Source organism: Phlebotomus papatasi, chromosome 2 (genome assembly GCF_024763615.1).
Source record: "Phlebotomus papatasi isolate M1 chromosome 2, Ppap_2.1, whole genome shotgun sequence".
In the NCBI taxonomy this organism is placed as follows: Eukaryota; Metazoa; Arthropoda; class Insecta; order Diptera; family Psychodidae; genus Phlebotomus; species Phlebotomus papatasi.
The window spans coordinates 79,084,056-79,104,136 of NC_077223.1; the positions used below are offsets into that span (position 1 = coordinate 79,084,056).

The 20,081-nt window shown below is 32.9% G+C and overlaps 1 protein-coding gene across 1 annotated transcript; it reads left to right on the top strand.

The window, feature by feature from the left end:
* The first annotated feature begins 3,231 nt into the window (after positions 1-3,231).
* LOC129804573 (uncharacterized) lies at positions 3,232-4,165 on the top strand. The gene is made up of 3 exons (XM_055851989.1): positions 3,232-3,315; positions 3,477-3,682; positions 3,741-4,165. Coding segments are annotated over exons 1-3 (534 nt in total). The 5' UTR covers positions 3,232-3,313; the 3' UTR covers positions 4,067-4,165.
* The last annotated feature ends 15,916 nt before the right edge of the window (positions 4,166-20,081 follow it).

Consider the following 20,081-nt stretch of genomic DNA (forward strand, 5'->3'; position numbering starts at 1 on the left):
CCACCTGATCTCTCGAAAATATAGCTTTGTCAAGAAACTTTTGGCCGATACTCTATATCTGTCAAAATTTTGGCCTTCACGAGGTTTAACTTAGCTCAAAACCAGTATACGAATAAACAAAATAAAAAAAATAAATAAATAATTACTTTTTTAAAATTAAATTAAATAAATTAGAGGATTAAAATGAATTATTGTGTATTAAGATAATTCAATGTTCCAGTTTTTACTTTGGAAGTTTTCATTATTCAAAATTTATTTTCTGCAAAAAGAAGAGAAAGACCGGTTTTTCCAAAACAATTTATAAAATTAGAGCCGTTAGAGCCAGTTATTTCTACAAAAATGTAGTCAAAAAATCGTTTTCCCTAGTTGATGTCCCTCTAATTTTTAAGATTAACGAAAATAACTTAAGCTTCAAAATCTCGAATTTCAAAAATAGATTTATATTTATGAATGAATATCTTTAAGTTTAATTAAAATGTTAAATTTGTTTTAAAGCCTTATGCTGATTCACATTACGATATCCATATATTGAAAAAAAAACATCTTAATGTTTTCTTTAGTAAAATTGTCAAAAGATTTTTTTTTTGAATATTTGTGTAGTACTCCCTCCGTTCCGAAATAAGTCGTACGTTTGGCGAAAAATCAGGGATTAAGGAATAGTTTTAGAGAATGTTTTTGTTATTTGCAAATATCTTTAGTATGAAATATCCTCCATGTTCAGAGATAATATGGAGATCCTACGACGATGGTAAGTTGAGGAATCGATGTGTTGAAGTTGTCCATTTTTCGCGTTTTTTCAAATAGCTCCGGTAGATAGTTAATTACTACAAGATGGACTGGTGATTAACATTACAGGTTAGAATTTATTCTAAATTTTTAGTATGCACAAGTAGAACTCAACAGTTATTACCGATATGACATTTTTTATATTTCAAATTTTGCAGAATGAGCAATAAAAAAAACATCCTTTTTTACGTGTTCGAATATCTGGGTGCTAAATGGTGAGAAATAGGTACTTAGGACCTTCAGCGGACGCCCCATAAGTTGACCCTGGGACCATTTATATGTTAATCTAAAACATATCCAGAATTGAAAAAAAAGAAACCGCACGACACGATTTCGAGCAATCCCAAAAAACATGATTTTGGAGGGGAAGGGGAGGGGTGGGGGCAAAATAAAGAACATATTAATGGTCTCAGGGTTAACTTATGGGGGGGGGGGTCTCCCGAAGGTCCCAAGTCTGTATCTCTCACCATTCTGCACCTATTTTAGATTGAAAATAAAACGCAAAAATAAGACTTTTTAAGACATTCGTTCCTCAACATACCATCAAGACCGGACCCCAATTTTAGTACTAGACATTAGCAATAGTTCTTTACAAGAGATAATTGTTGATACACAAAACATTTACCAACAAACTTTCCCTTAATCCCAAGTTTTCCCAAACGTACGACTTATTTCGGAACGGAAGGAGTAATAATTTTGAGATGATTTTGTAACCGTGCTATCACACTAGGATTTTTTAAATTGTAAATTAAATTTAATTTTCAGATGATTTGTTCCTATGCGTTATTTTCCAATAAAAACCAATTGAATTGATAGATATGCACTTATTTATTAATAAAAACTAATACTTGGTTCAGAAAAACCTGTTTAAATATGTTTAGCATAAATGTGGTTGCTCAAATAAATTTGATTTCAGCAAATTAAAATGTTAAAATTGCTCAATAATTTCAATTTTATTGCAGTTTTTTTTTGAAAAAAATTGTTCTTATTCAATTTATTTTTTTCGTAATTAATATTATTTGTGGCGAAAATATAACATTTAAGTACAGTTTTTTAGTGATAAACTTGCATAAAGTGAAGCTTAAGTATCGGGAGTAGGGGAGACTGAGGCAAAATTTGTCAAAACGAAAATTTCAATATTCACTATTTACTAAAATAAAAGAGACTGAGGCTTGAAATTTTTATTATAGATAGCCTTCATGAGCCTTCATAAACTTACAAAGTTTCACGGGATTCGAGGAAGGATTATGTAAAATAAAAAAAATTTTGAGCCCTATTTTTGGAATATTTGGCTTACAGAAAATATCAATACTGATTAGCTCAATTTAAAAGCACATTTCTCGTTAAGATAGAGAAAAAATATCTTCGACAAAGTTGTAGAGGAATAAATTTCCTATAAAAATATGTCTATTTGATATTTTTAACGTTTGCGAGAGTAAAATGTTCATACAGATTTTCAATAAAACTGTATGAGAGTCGCTGCATGAGCCCTTTGCCTACAAATCTTTTTTTCTGGCCTTTGGGGTCCTTCTGAATAACAGATAAGTGACTTATAAGACATTTTAAGTACTATCACACATGTTCCGGAGTCATTCACAATCTCGCGGCACTATTTAAAATTGAGCAAATTTCTTGCAAAATGTGTCCGGACTGTGAGAATTTTCAAGTAAATTCTAGAAATCTTAATGCTCAATTGGCTCAATTGAATTTAAAATTAAAACGTGAAAAAACCTAGTGTGATAGCACCGGTCAAAATTTTAATATGAAATCGCAAATTAATAATTATTATTAATTTGCCTAGGGGGAAGTGGGGACCTTTGAAAGTGGGGTACATTTGAAATTGGGAATTTTCTCCTATGTTTAGGCGGAACTGAGCCATATCATAATGTAATTCAGCTTCATTATTTGTTTATGCAGCTACATTATATCAAGATAAGACACAATTTTATTTAGAAATAGGTGAAAAATTCCAATTTTAAAGGTACCCCTTTTTCAAAGGTGCCCCACTTCCACCTAATTATAATTCAATAAAATCACTGATATTGCTGCATTGCTAGATCTGAGGATTAGCAGAGAGACGGCTTTGCGTAATTATACTAGAAATAGTGGTCAAACTACATTTCCATCATTTTCCACTAAGTCGTCTCTCGGCTTAAGTCGTAAGTATGTCTAGTAGGGCATAAGGCAGAGGTCCTTCTCGGGGTTCTCGGGAGTTCGAGCAGCTCGCAAAGCCTCGGACGCTTTGCCACCCCTTTTTATATAGTGTTTCATTAAATTTTTGACCATTAGAATAACTTGTGAAAAAGGATTGTAATTTTTCTGTGCTAGTTCCATTGCAAAAGTGCGAAGCGAAGTGATCGTTATTTTATTCAAACTGCCTGGCCATGATTTCCCCTCATTTCGCTGTATTCGCTGTTTCGCCCTCATGGCCCAAATTCCGGCGAAAAGCGCTGAATTTGAGGCTGTGAAGTTTCTTGTCATTTTCCCCATTACGTAAAAGAAAATATTTTGGTTTTTCACCAGCAAAATGTAAGAAAACCATAGAATTTTCTTTAAATTTTATTTTGCTGGAAGATAAAACATCTTCCAAGCTACCAATTAAGCGGTTCTAAATAATTTTCAGTTGTGTTTTTTGAGGAATTACTGAGGAATGTTTTTCACGCGGTTTCTTGTCATTTCTGGACTTTCAGGTCGCTGGAGGATGCAATTAAGCCACCAAAGTCTTTCAATGACCGCTTCTATGAGTATCCAGATGGCAAGGATGCAGCCGGGAAGATGATGGTGGCAAATGCTTATGCTCTTATTGGTGGTTTGGTCATCTCAACGTACGACGTTGTGATGATCTCCAAGCCAGTTGGATTTGGGAATATCCTGGCCAAGTACATGTACAACACAGGTAGGATTGATCCTGACAGTGGTTTTGAAGGTGTAATACGAGGGGTTTGTGCTTCCAGGGCCACTTATGGGAATGGCATCTGCTTTCACGATGGGCACTTATGCGGCTACAAATCTCCGCGGGAAGGATGATACCATCAACTATGCCATCGGAGGCGCCCTGGCTGGAGGAGTCTATGGAGCATGGAGAAAGAGTCCAGTGAGTGGAAGTTGCGCAGCTATTGTCCTAGCCTTTGCTGGAGTCGTGAAGAAACTGTCCCTGCAGGAAGGATGGCGTTTTATTCCCGAACCAAAGAACCATGCATACCAGAGCCTCTTCCTCGGCAGGCACGATAGGACCTTCTTCAAAGACACAGAAAAGGGCTGGACCACGGGAAAGGAGTAGGCAATAAAAAAAATCTAGTAAGTGGAACATCTCTTGCAAGAAAATTCTCCCCCTTCAAATAGCGAAGTTGTAAATTAAATGAAAAATTATTCTAAAAGACTTTTATGTGATTATTTTTTGTTGTTCGTTTGCTTCAATCCCGCGCTCTTCAAATGAAATCTGAGATTATTGATGAGCTCATAAAGTTCTCCGTCGTTTTAAAGGAGCGGCAAGAAAGGGTCAAGTGCTCAGTAACTCATATTACTCTAAATTAATTTCTCATCGTTTGAGAGTCTTTGGGGCACATTTGTTGAGTCACAGCTCATGAGAAAATCAATTCGTTGGAAATGAAAGTGAGAAATTGTGTCTGGAGTTTTGTTTTCTTAGGAAATTTGCTCAAGGAGGGCTTCAGCCAGGTAACTAATAACACGGAAGCCCGGATATTTGATATCTGTCGCAGGGGAACTTCTTAGATGGGAAATAGAGCAATGAACGGGACATTAATTCTAGAGGGAAAGATGGTACAAAAACAACAAAGAATTAGGGTAGGAAAAATGTAAAAGACAAGGTAAAAGCGGTTCTAGAAAAATGGTTGAGTAAGCAAAGTGATAAAATCCATTCTTAAGGCTTCTCGGAATAAAAATAAGCCTTATCAAAAAATTAATGATTTGATCCAGAATTCAATCTGGAAGTCATTCTTCTTAATGCATTAGGACTAGATTTTTCGTAATTAAAACACTAGGAGAAAGTTCTCTCCCTTCGAACGTTCATGCCTTCGAATAATGTGAATTTCTTTTGTTTTTCGTAAGAGATTTACACTAAATTATCACGGAATTATTAACAATTGATGATAAGCCAACCAATATTTAATTTTAATAGGAATAGGTAAGTCTCTTAGGAAAACTAAAAGAAAATTCACATTATTTAAAGGAATGAACGTTCGAAGAGAAAATACTTTCCCTTAATCTGCGAGATATACTTTGTTTAGGGAATAGCGGGGCTAATTTAGTTAGCAAATAAAATTTTCTTTGCGTAGAAACAAATTTTGACAAAGGGGTGACTCACATGCAGAAACCCTTGTCAATTGTCCGAGAAATGTTTCGTGAAACCTGAGAAAGCAAAGAATTGCTTCTTGAAACGTGAGAAACCCAAAAATTGCTTCATGAAACCCGAGAAACATAAAAATTGTTTCGTGAAATCCAGAGAAACCTTAAAATTGCTTCGCAAATTCCGATGAGCTCAAAAATTGCTGCGTGGAACCTAATGGTGCCTACACACTATGAGAAATTTTCGTCAAAAATTGCCTTTTTAAAAAAAAAAAATCTGACATTTCTGCCTACAAGGATAGGGGGAAATTTCTTTAAAAAGGCTTTTTTTAAAGAAATTTCTTTTAGTGTGTAGAGGCCATAAGACACACAAAAAGAAGCTTTGAGAATCTCGAGAAGCCCACAAATTGATTTACAAAACTCGAAAAACTCAGAAATTGCTTCACGAAAACCGAGAAACCTAAAAAGAGCTTCACGTGGGACTCAAAAACCCTAAAATTGCTTCTTAAAACCCGAGAAACACAAAAATTCTTCTTAAAACTCGAGAAACGCACTAATGGTTTCATGAAACCCGATAAAATCTAAAATTTTTTGGAACATGATAAACTCAAAAATTTGACGAAACCCTTTAAAACTCAAAAATTATTTCACGAAACCTTAGAAACTTTAAAATAGCTTTGTGAATCCTGGTGAACTCAAAAATAATTTCGTGGAGCTCGAGAAACCCAAAAAAAAAGTTTCATGAACCCCGAAACACTCACAAATTGCTTCACGAAATCTGAAAAAATCATAAATAGCTTCACGAAAACTAATAAACCCAAAACTTGCTCCATACGAAACTCTAGAAACCCAAAAATTCTTCTTGAAACGAGAAACTAAATAATGGGTCCATGTAACCCGAGAGAACCTAAAAATTTGCCTTATGTAACCCGAGAAACTCAAAAATTATCTGATGAAATTATTTGAAAAACCCAAAAATTTACTTAAACTCGCGAAACTTTAAAATAGCTTTGTAAATCCAGAGGAACCTAAAAATTGCTTCGTGCAACTTGAGAAACCCAAAGAAAAAGCTTCGAAAATCCCAAGATCATAAATTGCTTCACGAAAACCAAGAAATCAAAAAATTGCTCCACACGAAACTCAAGAAACACTAAAAATACTTTGTTAAACTCGAGAGATCCAATTTTTCTTTTTGGAAACCGAGAAACTCAAAATGGTTTTGTTTATCCCGAGCAACCCAAAACTGGCTCAACGAAATTTGAGAAAACACAAAAATTGTATCACGAAATCTGAGAAAGTCCAAAAATTGTTACGTGAGTTTCGCCCCGTTCCGAGAAAATCAAAAATTGGTTCGTGAAACTCAAGAAACTGAATAACTGTTTCATGAAACGTCAGAAGACCTAAACGGCCTATTGTATCCCGAGTAACTCAAAAATGACTTCATGAAACCCAAATATTTCCTGAGAAACCGAAAAAAAATCTTGATGAATTGTGTGAAACCCAAAAATCGCTTAACGAATCCTAAGAAGTCATAAAAAATTCCTTCATAAAACCCGAAAAATCAAAAATTACTATTTTCAATTTAAGAAACCCAAAAATTGCTTAACGAAACTCGAAAAGCTAAAAACCCTTGGAGTAAAAATAGGAATGAGTCACCTAAAAAATTAAAACTCGGAATCTGTTATCTTGAATCATATTGAATTTAGAAAACTTTAACTGTGTTATCACACTTGCACATAAAAATTTTAATATGATTCACATTAATTGTCGCTGGTGAGAGTCCAAATGTGTAATTTGTGTGTTTGAATCATTTTATATTCAAAACTTGATCTATTTGTTGATAAAAAGGTAGACTTGGCCCGCAAAATTTGATATAAATTGATTTATAGCATTAATGCGAAAAATTAATGCGATTTTCTCTTTAATTTTTTAATGTGAAAAATATTTATGCTTTAGGTAAATTTAAACTTATATTTGCAGGCCAAGTCCACTTCTTTATCAATAAATAGAATAACCCCAAATATTAAGTTACTCAAAGACACAAATAACATATTTTGACGCTCACAAGCGACAATTAATGTGAATCACATTAAAATTTTAATGTGCAAGCGTGATAACGCCGTAAGCTTGTCACATTTTGGCCCAAGGTGCTCTACCCAAAAAATTGTAGTCATGCATTTGTGAAACGGCTTACCTTTCCTGAAAGATTTTCTTTTACTTCTTTCTTTTGAATAAGTGAGAATTTTTTAAAATTTCCATAATATTATTGCTAATTCCACTAACTTAAAAAAAAATACAAAAAACCGCAGTGACAATACAAGAGAAAGCTGCAATTGTGTGTGATTTGTTTTTTGTTTCTGGAACCAAAAATTTGAGAAAATAAATGTGCATTTTTTCATAGGAGGAAGTATGAATATTTATAATTGAAACGATGAGTTTATTAAGTAAATTGTGAGTAGAAAATCAGCTTATCGGCACCGATCAAGCTCAATGATCGGCAAATCGCGCTGATCCAAGGGGCAAACTCATATTGAGAAACCCTCATCAATTGTCAGAGAAACGCTTCGCGAAACCCAAGAAACCCACTTTTTGCATCGCGAAACCCGAGATAAGGTAAAGTACCCTTACTCGACCGGGTTCCTCTATTCGACCGGTGGGTCAATTTTTGAATATTTGATGGTGAATTTCGTCAATTTCTATGAATTTGTCACTGATTCGTATTATTTAAAGAATAATTGACCTATTAATGTTAGATCATACACAAAATATTATAGCAAATATAATTAAATTGAATAAATAAATCTACCGGTCGAATAGAGGAACCGGTCGAATAAAGGGTACTTTACCTTACCCAATTTCTGCATCGTAAAACCCGAGAAACCAGAAACCTTTGTCAGAAAAAATGGGAATAAGGTACCCTTTGCGCTAATTGCTCACTCTGTTCGACTCGTTAGCGTCGATCAGTGGCATATGATCGATTGATCGGCATCCAAAGTGAAGCGTGAAGTGGCAGGCAGCCATGTTTACCTCCAGAGGATATCGCATTACAGAAAGAACAATTTAAAAATTAGCAGCATAGTTTAGATTTAGTTTCAGTTCGATTCTTAAATTGTTCATTTTTGAAAAATCTGCACTTCTAATGCAGTTTATTTTTGAACAAAAATTATTCGCCGATCTTTAACTGTTTAGAACCAATTAAAATTTGTCCGGGATTGAAAGAAGTTTGCAACACACTTAACTTGCGATAATTGGATAGGATATACGATCTTCAGATTCGGATTGCCTTCAACCTTGAAACATCGTTATCCAAGGTTATTATCGAATGGAAAAGAAGGGAAAAATGAAGATTAAAATAATTAAACAATAATTGATGAAGGTGGGGGTCTTTCAAATACTTCAAGTCGCTATCTCAAACCGTTTAGCCTCTAGCTCTGTTTACACGGACAGACAGACAAAAACGCAATGTCGTCTTCAAAATTCATGTGATTCACAGAGATTATATAAAAGAACTTGGTCTCAGTAGGGGCGAAAGCGACGGAAGGGTGCATTCATGAAGGTGTCTTAAGTCTAGAAAGTACAGTTTCATATCTCCTAGAATACCCTGTACAGATAACTCTTTTAGTCATTTCCACGAAAATTCCCACCACATTTTCACTTCTCTCGGAGTCGTTGGAGTTTTTTTACGACTTGAGTAAACCAGAAAAGTGACACTAATATTCTTGTTAATGTCTCAAAACAACTAAAAAAAAAGAATTAATGTCCTATTCTTGAGATGAATTTTATTTTGAGTCTCACAATTTTTCCTACTGAATAAAAATTTCAAATGAGCACCATAATTATCTGCTAAGAAAGCTCTTGAACATTTTTAATTGCACAGTTGGGCCATCCGAGAAGACTTTCTGGAGGAGTCACATTGAGATGGAGGAGACTCAATTGAAAATGACTTTTTTACAAGCGCGTTCCACTGAGATTACTCATCGTTCTTAAATCACTTTTTTTCACGCGCCAGTGTAAAATATGGATTTTTCTGCTACCACTGCCGATTAAATTTATTACTCTGATTTTTATGCTCGCGCAATTGAGATGCGAAGATGAGGCCATATGAGTTTGGTTTTAGATGAGAAAATAATTTCAAATTGATTTCCTCTCAAGGCTTTTTTTTTCTTCATTTTGATTTTGGACTGGACAAAAGCATAACTCAGAAATGGTAAAGAAGTCAGTTGATTCTTGCTGATCTACCTGAGTCTGGGACTTTTTTTTTTGATGGACTCTCTTTCTTTTTGACTTCTTTGTGAGCATCTCGTAGCCGGAAATAGTCTGAATTATTTCCCATTGTTTCTCACCGCCACCACCTGGAACAGGCAGCTTATTAACCTTTCACTCTTATCTTAACCAAACAGCCCGAACAGTTTAGTAGTTTTAGCCTGGATAATGTTGTAGAATTTAGATTGTATAACATCGAGGATATTAAAGATTTTTTTTTTGCAGAAAATGTGCAAAATTTGCGGAAATGACTATGTTTGTGTTTATTTTACCTAACGATTGATATCAAAAACTTCTTCACATGTTCGCTTTTAGGAATTAAAGGGTTTAGCATTATAAAAAAAAGTGAAAGAAGAATATTGAGATTGAGAATTTTCTTAATCTATATTAGTTTCTTATTTATTTTATTTTTCATTTGAAATGATATTACCTTTGAAACTGTGCGTCTCTTAGAGGCGAAATATCAGACTGCGTCCACTGCCGTCTTAACATTGCCTAAATGCCATTGCATTGCTTAGAAATGCCTTCTCAGGTTGCGTAGACAAGGAAGACAATAGTAAAATATGATAAAAGTCTAAACGAAAAGAACTAATGACAAGAAAAGAAGGGTTATAAATTATTTTCTTCTATAAAAATTTTCGTAACAAATAAAACATTCGGTGGAAAAATATTTTTGAAATAATAAAATTTACGGTTTTGTATAATTTATTTTATAGTTCATACAATCAATAATAGTTTATAGTTTTTTTAATAGTTTATCTCTTGTTTAAAATAAGTTAAGTCATGGATGGGGTTGTAAGCCCTGTGTACCGTGGAAACTCAGTGAATGGAATTAAAACATACTTAACCAAAATAGGATTTGAACTCAGGTACTTGCATTAATAAGCGGGTACTCTCAATTGACTTATTGGATGCCCTTAGTAGTTTTCGCAATTGAAATTGAATTTTAATTAGGACTCATACGAATATCCTTTTCGATACAGATTAATTTTTTGAAAATATCCTGCACCCCTAAAAAGTTAATTGTACTAACGTAAAGTTCGCAAATTCAGTGGTTGATAATACACTGCATTATTAATTTTGCATTTCTTAAATATTCTGATTAATTTTTAAGATTTTTCTATTCATAGAAATGTATGAGTATTAAAAATAAAATAACGTTTCTCGTTTGGTAGTTGAATCAATTCCCAAAGCGGTGAGTTATTCCTTCTTTAATTAATTAAAATGCAACTTTAATAGTGTTAAAATATATCAATTTCGGAAACTAAATTAATGAAAATTGATATCTCCTGGAAGGCAAATATTGTAAAAACAGGGCTCAAAATTTCAATATTTTTTATTGTCTATATTCCTTGTTCGAATTCCTTAAAACCTTTGACATTTATTGAGGTTCACGAAGGCAGTCTATGATAAAAAATTGTAGCCTCGGTCTCTTTTCTCTTGGAAGATATCGAATTTTAAAATTTTAGATTTGACAAACTGCCCGATGTCTCCCCTAGGTTAGTGAAACACCTCGTCAAAGCAGTTTCTAATTGACATACAACTCGTAATTCTTATCTGAAAACTACAATCTAAAAAAATCAATTTTTATAAATGTATTTCATAAACTATGAAAAGCCGAAGTTTTTTTTTAAACATGCATTTTTTGGTCTAAATTTGGACTTCAACATGCTGAAAAACTTTGAGAAATGGGTTTTCAACAATTCTTTTAATTCAACTAGAAGAGAATTTAATACTGAAGATAATAATGAGCTATTATTCGTTTCATTCGGTAAATAACTTTTTTCTTAATATTTCCCGCCAAATTGAAGGAATTGTAAAAATGAAAAGTGGAGAAAACACGTTTCAAAGTTTTGCGCATTCGCCCGAACACTTGAAAACCTGCTCGGCGCTCCTTTGCTTTCGTGTCTGTATTTTCGGACATACTTTGAATTAGCTCCTTACATTTTTATCGTATATTCTTAGATAGATTATCTATCGATTTAACCAATAAAAATATATAGACCTTTGACATTGTAATTAAGAACACGGCCTTAAATTTATGAACTACACAGTAAAAAATTGTGTGAGAAATAAAGTTGTGTATTTGAAAAGTTGTGTAAATTCACAAGCAATATGGTTGTAAATTGTAAAATTACTATCATAGTGGTGGTACGATACTAACATAATGCTAGTAAAATTATGTATTGTGTAAGGAAATTTGTGTATTGGAAAATTTGTGTGAGAAATGTCAAAATTCCATTGTTTACTATTGCAATTTTTCTAAGATTTCAGATAGATTTTGCATTTTTAACTGCCTAATTGTCTTCTGGAATCATTCATTGGATTCTTAAAATGTGCCTCAGTCGTGAAAAATTAGGAATAATTATGTAATAACAGAAAACAGAGGAAGCATCATGTAAGTTAGAAAAATTGACGATGCAACTCTTGGCCATTTGCTGAAGAGAAGTAAGCAACTCGGTAGCGCAGGCAGAAAACACGAGACCATCAACGCAAAGATTATGGGTTCAAGTCTCAGACTCTCTCTTATTTTTTTTCCTTTTTTTATTCTTTTTTTCTTTTTTTTCTTAGTTTAATACCGAGACATATCACATATAATACAAATAAACCGAACAAAATTGCTCTACAATCAAAATTATAGACAGGAAGCCATTTTATAAAATTGAAAATACACAACTTTGCCAATACACAACATTTCCAATACACAAAATTTACAACCATAACGCTCGTGCAAAAATTACCAATCGTAGTGGTTGTAAAATTTTTTACTGTGTACTTTCATTAACCTACACAGTAAAAAATTGTGTGAGAAATAAAGTTGTGTATGGGAAAAGTTGTGTAAATTCACAAGCACTATGGTTGTAAATTGTAAAATTACTATCATATTCGTAGTACGATACTAACATAATGCTAGTAAAATTATGTATTGTGTAAGGAAATTTGTGTATTGGAAAATTTGTGTGAGAACTGTCAAAATTTCATTGTTTACTATTGCAATTTTTCTAAGATTTCAGACAATTTTTGCATTTTTAACTGCCTAATTGTCTTCTGGAATCATTCATTGGGTTCTTAAAATGTGCCTCAGTCGTGAAAAATTAGGAATAATTATGTAATAACAGAAAACAGAGGAAGCATCATGTAAATTAGAAAAATTGACGATGCAACTCTTGGACATTTGCTGAAGAGAAGTAAGCAAGTCGGTAGCGCAGGCAGAAAACACGAGACCATCAACACAAAGATTATGGGTTCAAGTCTCAGACTCTCTCTTATTTTTTTCCTTTTTTTATTCTTTTTTTCTTTTTTTTCTTAGTTTAATACCGAGACATATCACAGATAATACAAATAAACCGAACAAAATTGCTCTACAATCAAAATTATAGACAGGAAGCCATTTTAAAAAATTGAAAATACACAACTTTGCCAATACACAACATTGCCAATACACAAACTTCACAACCATAGCGCTCGTGCAAAAATTACCAATCGTAGTGGTTGTAAATTTTTTTACTGTGTACACAGTAAAAAATTGTGTGAGAATAAAGTTGTGTATTTGAAAAGTTGTGTAAATTCAAAAGCAATATGGTTGTAAATTGTAAAATTACTATCATAGTGGTGGTACGATACTAACATAATGCTAGTAAAATTATGTATTGTGTAAGGAAATTTGTGTATTGGAAAATTTGTGTGAGAACTGTCAAAATTCCATTGTTTACTATTGCAATTTTTCTAAGATTTCAGATAGATTTTGCATTTTTAACTGCCTAATTGTCTTCTGGAATCATTCATTGGATTCTTAAAATGTGCCTCAGTCGTGAAAAATTAGGAATAATTATGTAATAACAGAAAACAGAGGAAGCATCATGTAAATTAGAAAAATTGACGATGCAACTCTTGGCCATTTGCTGAAGAGAAGTAAGCAAGTCGGTAGCGCAGGCAGAAAACACGAGACCATCAACGCAAAGATTATGGGTTCAAGTCTCAGACTCTCTCTTATTTTTTTTTCCTTTTTTTATTCTTTTTTTCTTTTTTTTCTTAGTTTAATACCGAGACATATCACAGATAATACAAATAAACCGAACAAAATTGCTCTACAATCAAAATTATAGACAGGAAGCCATTTTATAAAATTGAAAATACACAACTTTGCCAATACACAACATTTTCAATACACAAAATTTACAACCATAGCGCTCGTGCAAAAATTACCAATCGTAGTGGTTGTAAATTTTTTTACTGTGTAGGTACATAAATCACCCTTGCTAATACAATTTCAATTCGATTTACATTAATTTGCCGGTAGTGAACTTATAAATCTGTAATGTGTGTCCAAATGAACTACTTATTGGTAAAATGGAACACTTTTAGGCTATCCAAAAATTGACATGCCCTCCTATCACACGTGCACATTAAAATTTTATATTGAAAATGTTATCCGACGGGTTATCTACTATCTACTACTAATGGGAACCGGTGAACGTCGAGGAAAAAATGGTCAGCTTACAAAATTTTAGATTTTTCCCAAAGCTTTCGGCTCAGACTCCAAGCCTTCCTAGTGGTCAAATCTTGTCTTTTTTCGCTTTGTCATAAAGTCAGGGATTTCACAGGGCATGTAATTTATAAAAATAAATATTGGCTAATTTAAATTTGTGCAAAACATCATCACTCGAAGTGAATTGAATCCATAATGTTCTCTTTTAGAGACGAAGAAATCTCTTAGAAAGACAACTTTTACATGATAATGTACCCTTCATAAAACTTTGGGGAAAGTGATGTGCCTTTAAATTGGGGCAGCTTTGAAATTGGGCTCTTTTCTTTTACTCTTAAATGAAACTAAGCCTTATAGTAATGTAATTTAGCTTCACAATTGATTTGTGGAGCTAAATCGTATCATAATAATAGGGGAGACTGGAGCAAAAAGTCACAAATCGAAAAATTTAAAATTCAATATCTTCCAAGGTAAAAAAAATAGCGGCTCAAAGTTTTTTTTTTATAGATGGCCTTCATAGACCGTCTTCAATGTCGTAAGTTTCTTAGAATTCGAACAAGGAATTTAAAAAATAAAAAATATCGAAATTTTTAGCCCTATTTTTGAAATATTTTCCTTGCAGAAGATAACAATTATTAGCTACTTATTTTCCAAAATTGATGCACTGGTGTTTTCTATATTTTCTAAATAATTTGGATTTTTTGAATACGAATCCGCAATCTATTTTAGAATTTCACAAAAGTTCTTTTCTCCAGAAATAATTTTATTAAAAATGGCCACTTGGGGTAAAAAGTAACAAAAGGTATAGAGCAAAAAGTAACAAAAAAGCGAAGCAATTTCTGATGTCTCCCGGCGAAAAGAAATGTCATTATCATATCCCGGCTCTTGTTGTTTGCATTGGTCAAACGATTTGCAGTCTTTTGTGTGTTTTTTTTTTCTAAAATAGCTTGAAAGCGCTTTTCTCGTTTTCTCATTTTTCTCGCAGAGAAAACGGTGTTTTACAAAAGTGTAGATGAATAAATTTTCTATGAAAATATGTCCTCTAGGTTTTTTTTCAAATTTACGGAAGCCCGTGATGAAGCGAATCAAAATATGATAATACCCAATGTCTGGTACTATTTGCACCAGCATTTTTGAGAATAATCACAAAATTACCTTTTAGAAATTGGCTCGATAAACGTATTTCCTTACAAAATAGAGAAAAATTACTTTCACAAAGTTGTAGAGCGGTAAATTTCTTATAAAATTGCGCTAATTAGAAATTTTTTGAGCGCTCGAGTAGCTTGTAAAAAAATAAAATATCCGTTTTGTGACTTTTTGCCCCAGTCTCCCCTACTCAATTCCATTTTAAAAATAGGAAAAAAATCCCAATTTCAAAATTGCCCCAATTTCAAAAGTGTCCCATTCACATCATATTAATAAAAAATCTGTTGCAATAAAATTTTGCAATTATATTGTGACTCTGTGACTTTCTTACTCCCTGATGACACACCCTTTTCCAGGAACACTTCAATCTATAAACAAATACATTTTTTTCTCCTTTTGAGTAAACATTGTAGGGCAAAAAAGTCCGATAACTCTTATCGCATCCAATACATTAATGGCAGGGAGAACTTCTTTGAGTTCTCTTGATGTGGTCGCCGGGAATTGAATAACTTTAATCTGGGAGCCACGATTCAAATGAGATTTATAGCGCAATTGGAAGTTGTCCCGAAAGAGAACAATGTGATCTTTAATAAATTTCTCTCTTTTGACTCCCACACGAAGGTTCTGACCAGAAACGGCGGCACTCTACCATACATTTACCTCGTCGATGAGTATAAAACTTTTTTTCCCGGGTTACCACTCTGCTCTAGTGACCGACCCTGGTTGCCTCTCTCTCTTTTGTGATCCAGACACTCATACAGAGTCACTGGTAGTGGCCAAAGAATGGCAGGAAAAGACAAACCAAATGGCTGGGTACGGTCGAGACAGCAACTGCACGATCGTGTTCTTTTTTTTCGTGAGTTCATTCACTCTTCTTGCAATATTTCTGCCCATTTTCATTCCCCAAATTCGGTAGCAACTTCGGTGGGATTTTTACCCTTTCCATCTTGTCCGTACTCTTACTATCAAAACCACACGTGCAGCAATTCCTGGTCAGAATTCTGATATTCTTCTGCCCATTGCGATTTTTTCAATCGACGGACTTGAAAATTGTACGAAAAAAACGGAAAAAAACGAATTTCTGTTACGTGGGAAGAAGTGAAATAAATTGTTATTTTGCCCTTCTTCCCGCTTTATCAATCACCCGAAACGATTTGTCTGTTCTTTTTTTTCTCCTTACCATTCTTGGTCTCTCCCTTTTTTCCACGTGAATTTGACAGGGAAGAGATTCTCCATGGAAGAGATAGGGCAAAAGACAGGAATACAAATATACAAGAAGATTAGGTCTATTTTTGGACAAACAACAATCACGAAAGACTCACAGATTGATATTTCAATCACACTCCAATTGAGGTATAATATTTCTTTTAGAGAGATTCTCTCCAAACACTTCGTGAGACAATTTATGATGTTATGGAATCATTTTGTGGTTCAATATAATAACATTTACGTGATTCCAGTCAATCATTTAATGAATGAACTGAAGAATATTTGATGTTCTTTGAAGGCAAAAGCAGTAAAGCTTTAGGATTTTTGTTTTATTTGGGTTATAAAATCAACCCTAAGTAATTTGTAGGATATATCTTTAAAGACAAACAACAAACAACTTTGCATTCAAAAGAATTTTGACCGACAAATAACAGAAATCTGCATTTTTTCTCTAGTTTACATGGAAAAAAAGAAAAAAGCAATTACACTCAATATCCGGTTTGTTTAAGGGCCTGAAGTTACACGTACACAAAGTCCACAAAGTGAAGAGCATATTCTTTACAATAAACATAGAATTTTAATGAAAATTAGGTAAATTATTTTCAAATGCACTCAGGAAATAATTATGGTAACATGAAAGGTATTCAGTAGCTAATGAGTCGAAGGACTTTGGCTTTGAGACGAACAGATTCTGAGTTCGATTTGTTTAATAACCAAAGTACAGTGAAAATAACTTCGATAGATCAGTAAGGTTGATAAAGGTGATCACTATAAAATATATCAATTTTCAAATGCTAATAATAATGCTTCTCAGTTCATAAAAACAGTAAAATATTAGCCGTACTCACTATGGCGCTGTTATCTTGTAATCTCGTTATATCGTTATCTCGTTATGTTCTCGTAATGTATTTTATGAATGAAAAATTTTAACAAGATAACAGATTACGAAGATTACGAGATAACAACGCCATAGTGAGTACGGCTATTGTTGGTAAGTGGAATGTTAAAACGTTACGAACCATCTCAACGTCGTAAATGAATGTTAAAGTTATTGCTGATCTATATTAAATTTTTTACTTATACCAAAATGGGACTCAAAGACAATCTAAAGAAGATTTGAACACAGGATACTTGCATAATACAGCAAGTACTTTAACATTTCACCGATTTTACCTTCCTTATTCACAAGTACTTTTTCAAAATCATTAAAGAGTTTATTAGGGGGAAGTGGGGCACCTTTGAAATTAAGATTTTTCACCTATTTTTAAATGTAATTGAGCCATATCATAATGTAGTTTAGCTTCTCAATCTGTTTGTGCAGTTAAATCGTATCACGATAAGGCTCAATTTTGTTTAAAAATAAGGTAAAAAATCCCAATTTCAAAGGTGCCCCATCTTCAAAGGTGCCCCACCTCCCCCTATGTCCATTTAAGAAAATTTTTTAATACGGTTTCTTTTCAAGTTGCTCTTTTCATTTTCTCAGTATTTATTATACACGTTTAGCACAGTTGTTAAGCAGCAGATAAAAAAAACCCATGAATCCATCTTCAGTTTATTTTTTCGCGACATTATTTTCCTAATTGTCTTTTTTCAATGAAAAGCTGTAATATTCTAATAAGGCTTATTATAAAAATTACTTTGATTTTTTGTACAGATCTTCTATATTTAAAACTGATTAATAAAACTTTTTTTATGAAAACTATCAGGATTTAAATATTGAAATTACTAGCTTGTTTAATGCAAAATAATTTAAAAAAAAACACATCTTATGAATGTAATCTGTTTTTTCGAATGCTTTCTTTTTTTTCAATATGTTTAACCCTTTAAAAACGAGACACTTTTTACGAACTGTAAATCAACAATAAAAATTAAACTGAGAAACATAATCAATGATAAGTCTTACATCTAACCTTGGAAAGTCCAACAGAGTCTGATTCTGTGTATTTTGTGCTTCTATGGACGATAGGGACAAAAATAGCCCAAAAATTAAAGTAATTTTTCTGACAATACCAATGAATAATATTTTTCGCTTTAATGAAAAATATTACGTATGAGTATTGTAGTTTTTATTGCCAAAAGGGTTTCGCTTAAAAAAAATTGGAAGTATGAAAAATAAATGAAATCAATTTATATTTGAGAATTTAAAAATTGATCATTTTTGAGCTTAAATATTTACTACATAGCAAATAGCTAGAGACATGCAAAAAATATTCCTTCAACCTTCTACTTTACAATTATGTACAGACATAAGAAAAAAATAACTTTAGGAAGTCAGGAAAAATTATTTTCTTTACGGGACACCGGTGTTCCAATCGTCCTTAAAGGATTAATATAAGATTTCAGCAAAAATTATCCCCGGGGTATTAGATTTTCAGAACATTCGGAATTTTGATAATTACAATTTTTTCTAACTTTTGGTCTATTTTATATTTTGGGTCCCGATCAAAATCCCGCACGCCAAAATCCCGAAAGGCAAAATCCCGAAAGGGCCAAAATCCCGAATTCTTAAAAGTGTCACAGCTACTCCCACGATTGTACCTGCGCTTGCTGGAGGCAAAGGGAAATCTTCTGTGTCTTGGGAAATTATTCTAAATATTTTCCTCCATATAATTTCATCCCTTTCAGGATTTTGAAAATTCGGGATTTTGGCTTTCGGGATTTTGGCTTTTTCGGGATTTTCGCGTTCGGGATTTTGGCTGCCACCGCATTAATCGCCAAAAATGAAAAAATGGGCAAAATAAAACAGATTTCATGAAATAGAGGATGGACCAATTTTAGGTATGCATGACTTTATGCTTATCTGAAATTATCCTACTCGTCTGTTCAAAGTTCAAAGAGTACGGTACTGCTATCATAATGATTTCATAAGACAAAGTTACTGGCGTTGCTATAATACGTTACTTAGATTTTCTGCCTTTTCTTTAAAAGAACGGTAAAGGTAATTCGGCGACTTCTGAATACAGAATTAGGAAAATAAAAATCTTATCATTCAGATAAATAATACAAAACTCACTTCGAGACCTTAGCATCACATATATATAGTGGTTCGAGTACGTTTTGAAGTGTTTTCACTTGGGCACCTATTTTACTTTTTTAAACTAATTTTTGGACTTAGTAATTTTATTTTGACTGCAACAGATTAGTAAGTATTATGACAAAAATAGCAAGTAAAAAAATGAAAGTCGGTAAGTAATGAAATATTATTGACAAAAGGAAAATTAGAGCGGTTACGCTAATTACAAAGTCAGAAGAGGTCTATAATTCTTTTATTACTTAAATGGATAGATGAACTATCTAAGAATATACCATAAAGATTTTAGAAATAAATTCGAAGTATTTTCGAATATCGTCGGTTCCGAAGAAGACTATTGTAAGTCTACTTACAATAGTAATGGTATCATTGGATGCAGAAACCTTAGATCTATATCCTTACAAAATTTTATGTTGAATAAGATATTACTGCAAAAGTTACAAGAAAAAAACTTAAAATCAGCGTGCCCAATTATTGAGATTTTTGTCCACAATTTTGCTAATTAATTTAAAAGTAGTGTTAACTAGAAGATATTCAATGCGTAAGAATGATGAAATAGTTTCAAAAGCTGAAAGTATACTAATTGCAGTGAAATTAATGAAAATAAATTTTAGCTGTCAAACTTTAAACCTCTTTCCTGTAAAGTTTACATTTTGGACTTACAATAGTCTTCTTCGGAACCGACGATATATAGAGACATAGGCAGAGGAGCGCAGAGCAAATTTGCGTGCGTTCGAGCGAATCTCCAAAACTTTAAAGCACGATTTCTACACTTTTCAATTTTACAATTTCATCAAATTGGCGGAAGATTAAAAAAAAAGTTATTAACGGAAATAAACGAATATAGGCACATTC

Coding starts and splice junctions, on each gene's coding strand:
- LOC129804573 (XM_055851989.1), top strand. Junction 3,683..3,740: donor CAAGTACATGTACAACACAG/GTAGGATTGATC, acceptor TTGTGCTTCCAG/GGCCACTTATGGGAATGGCA.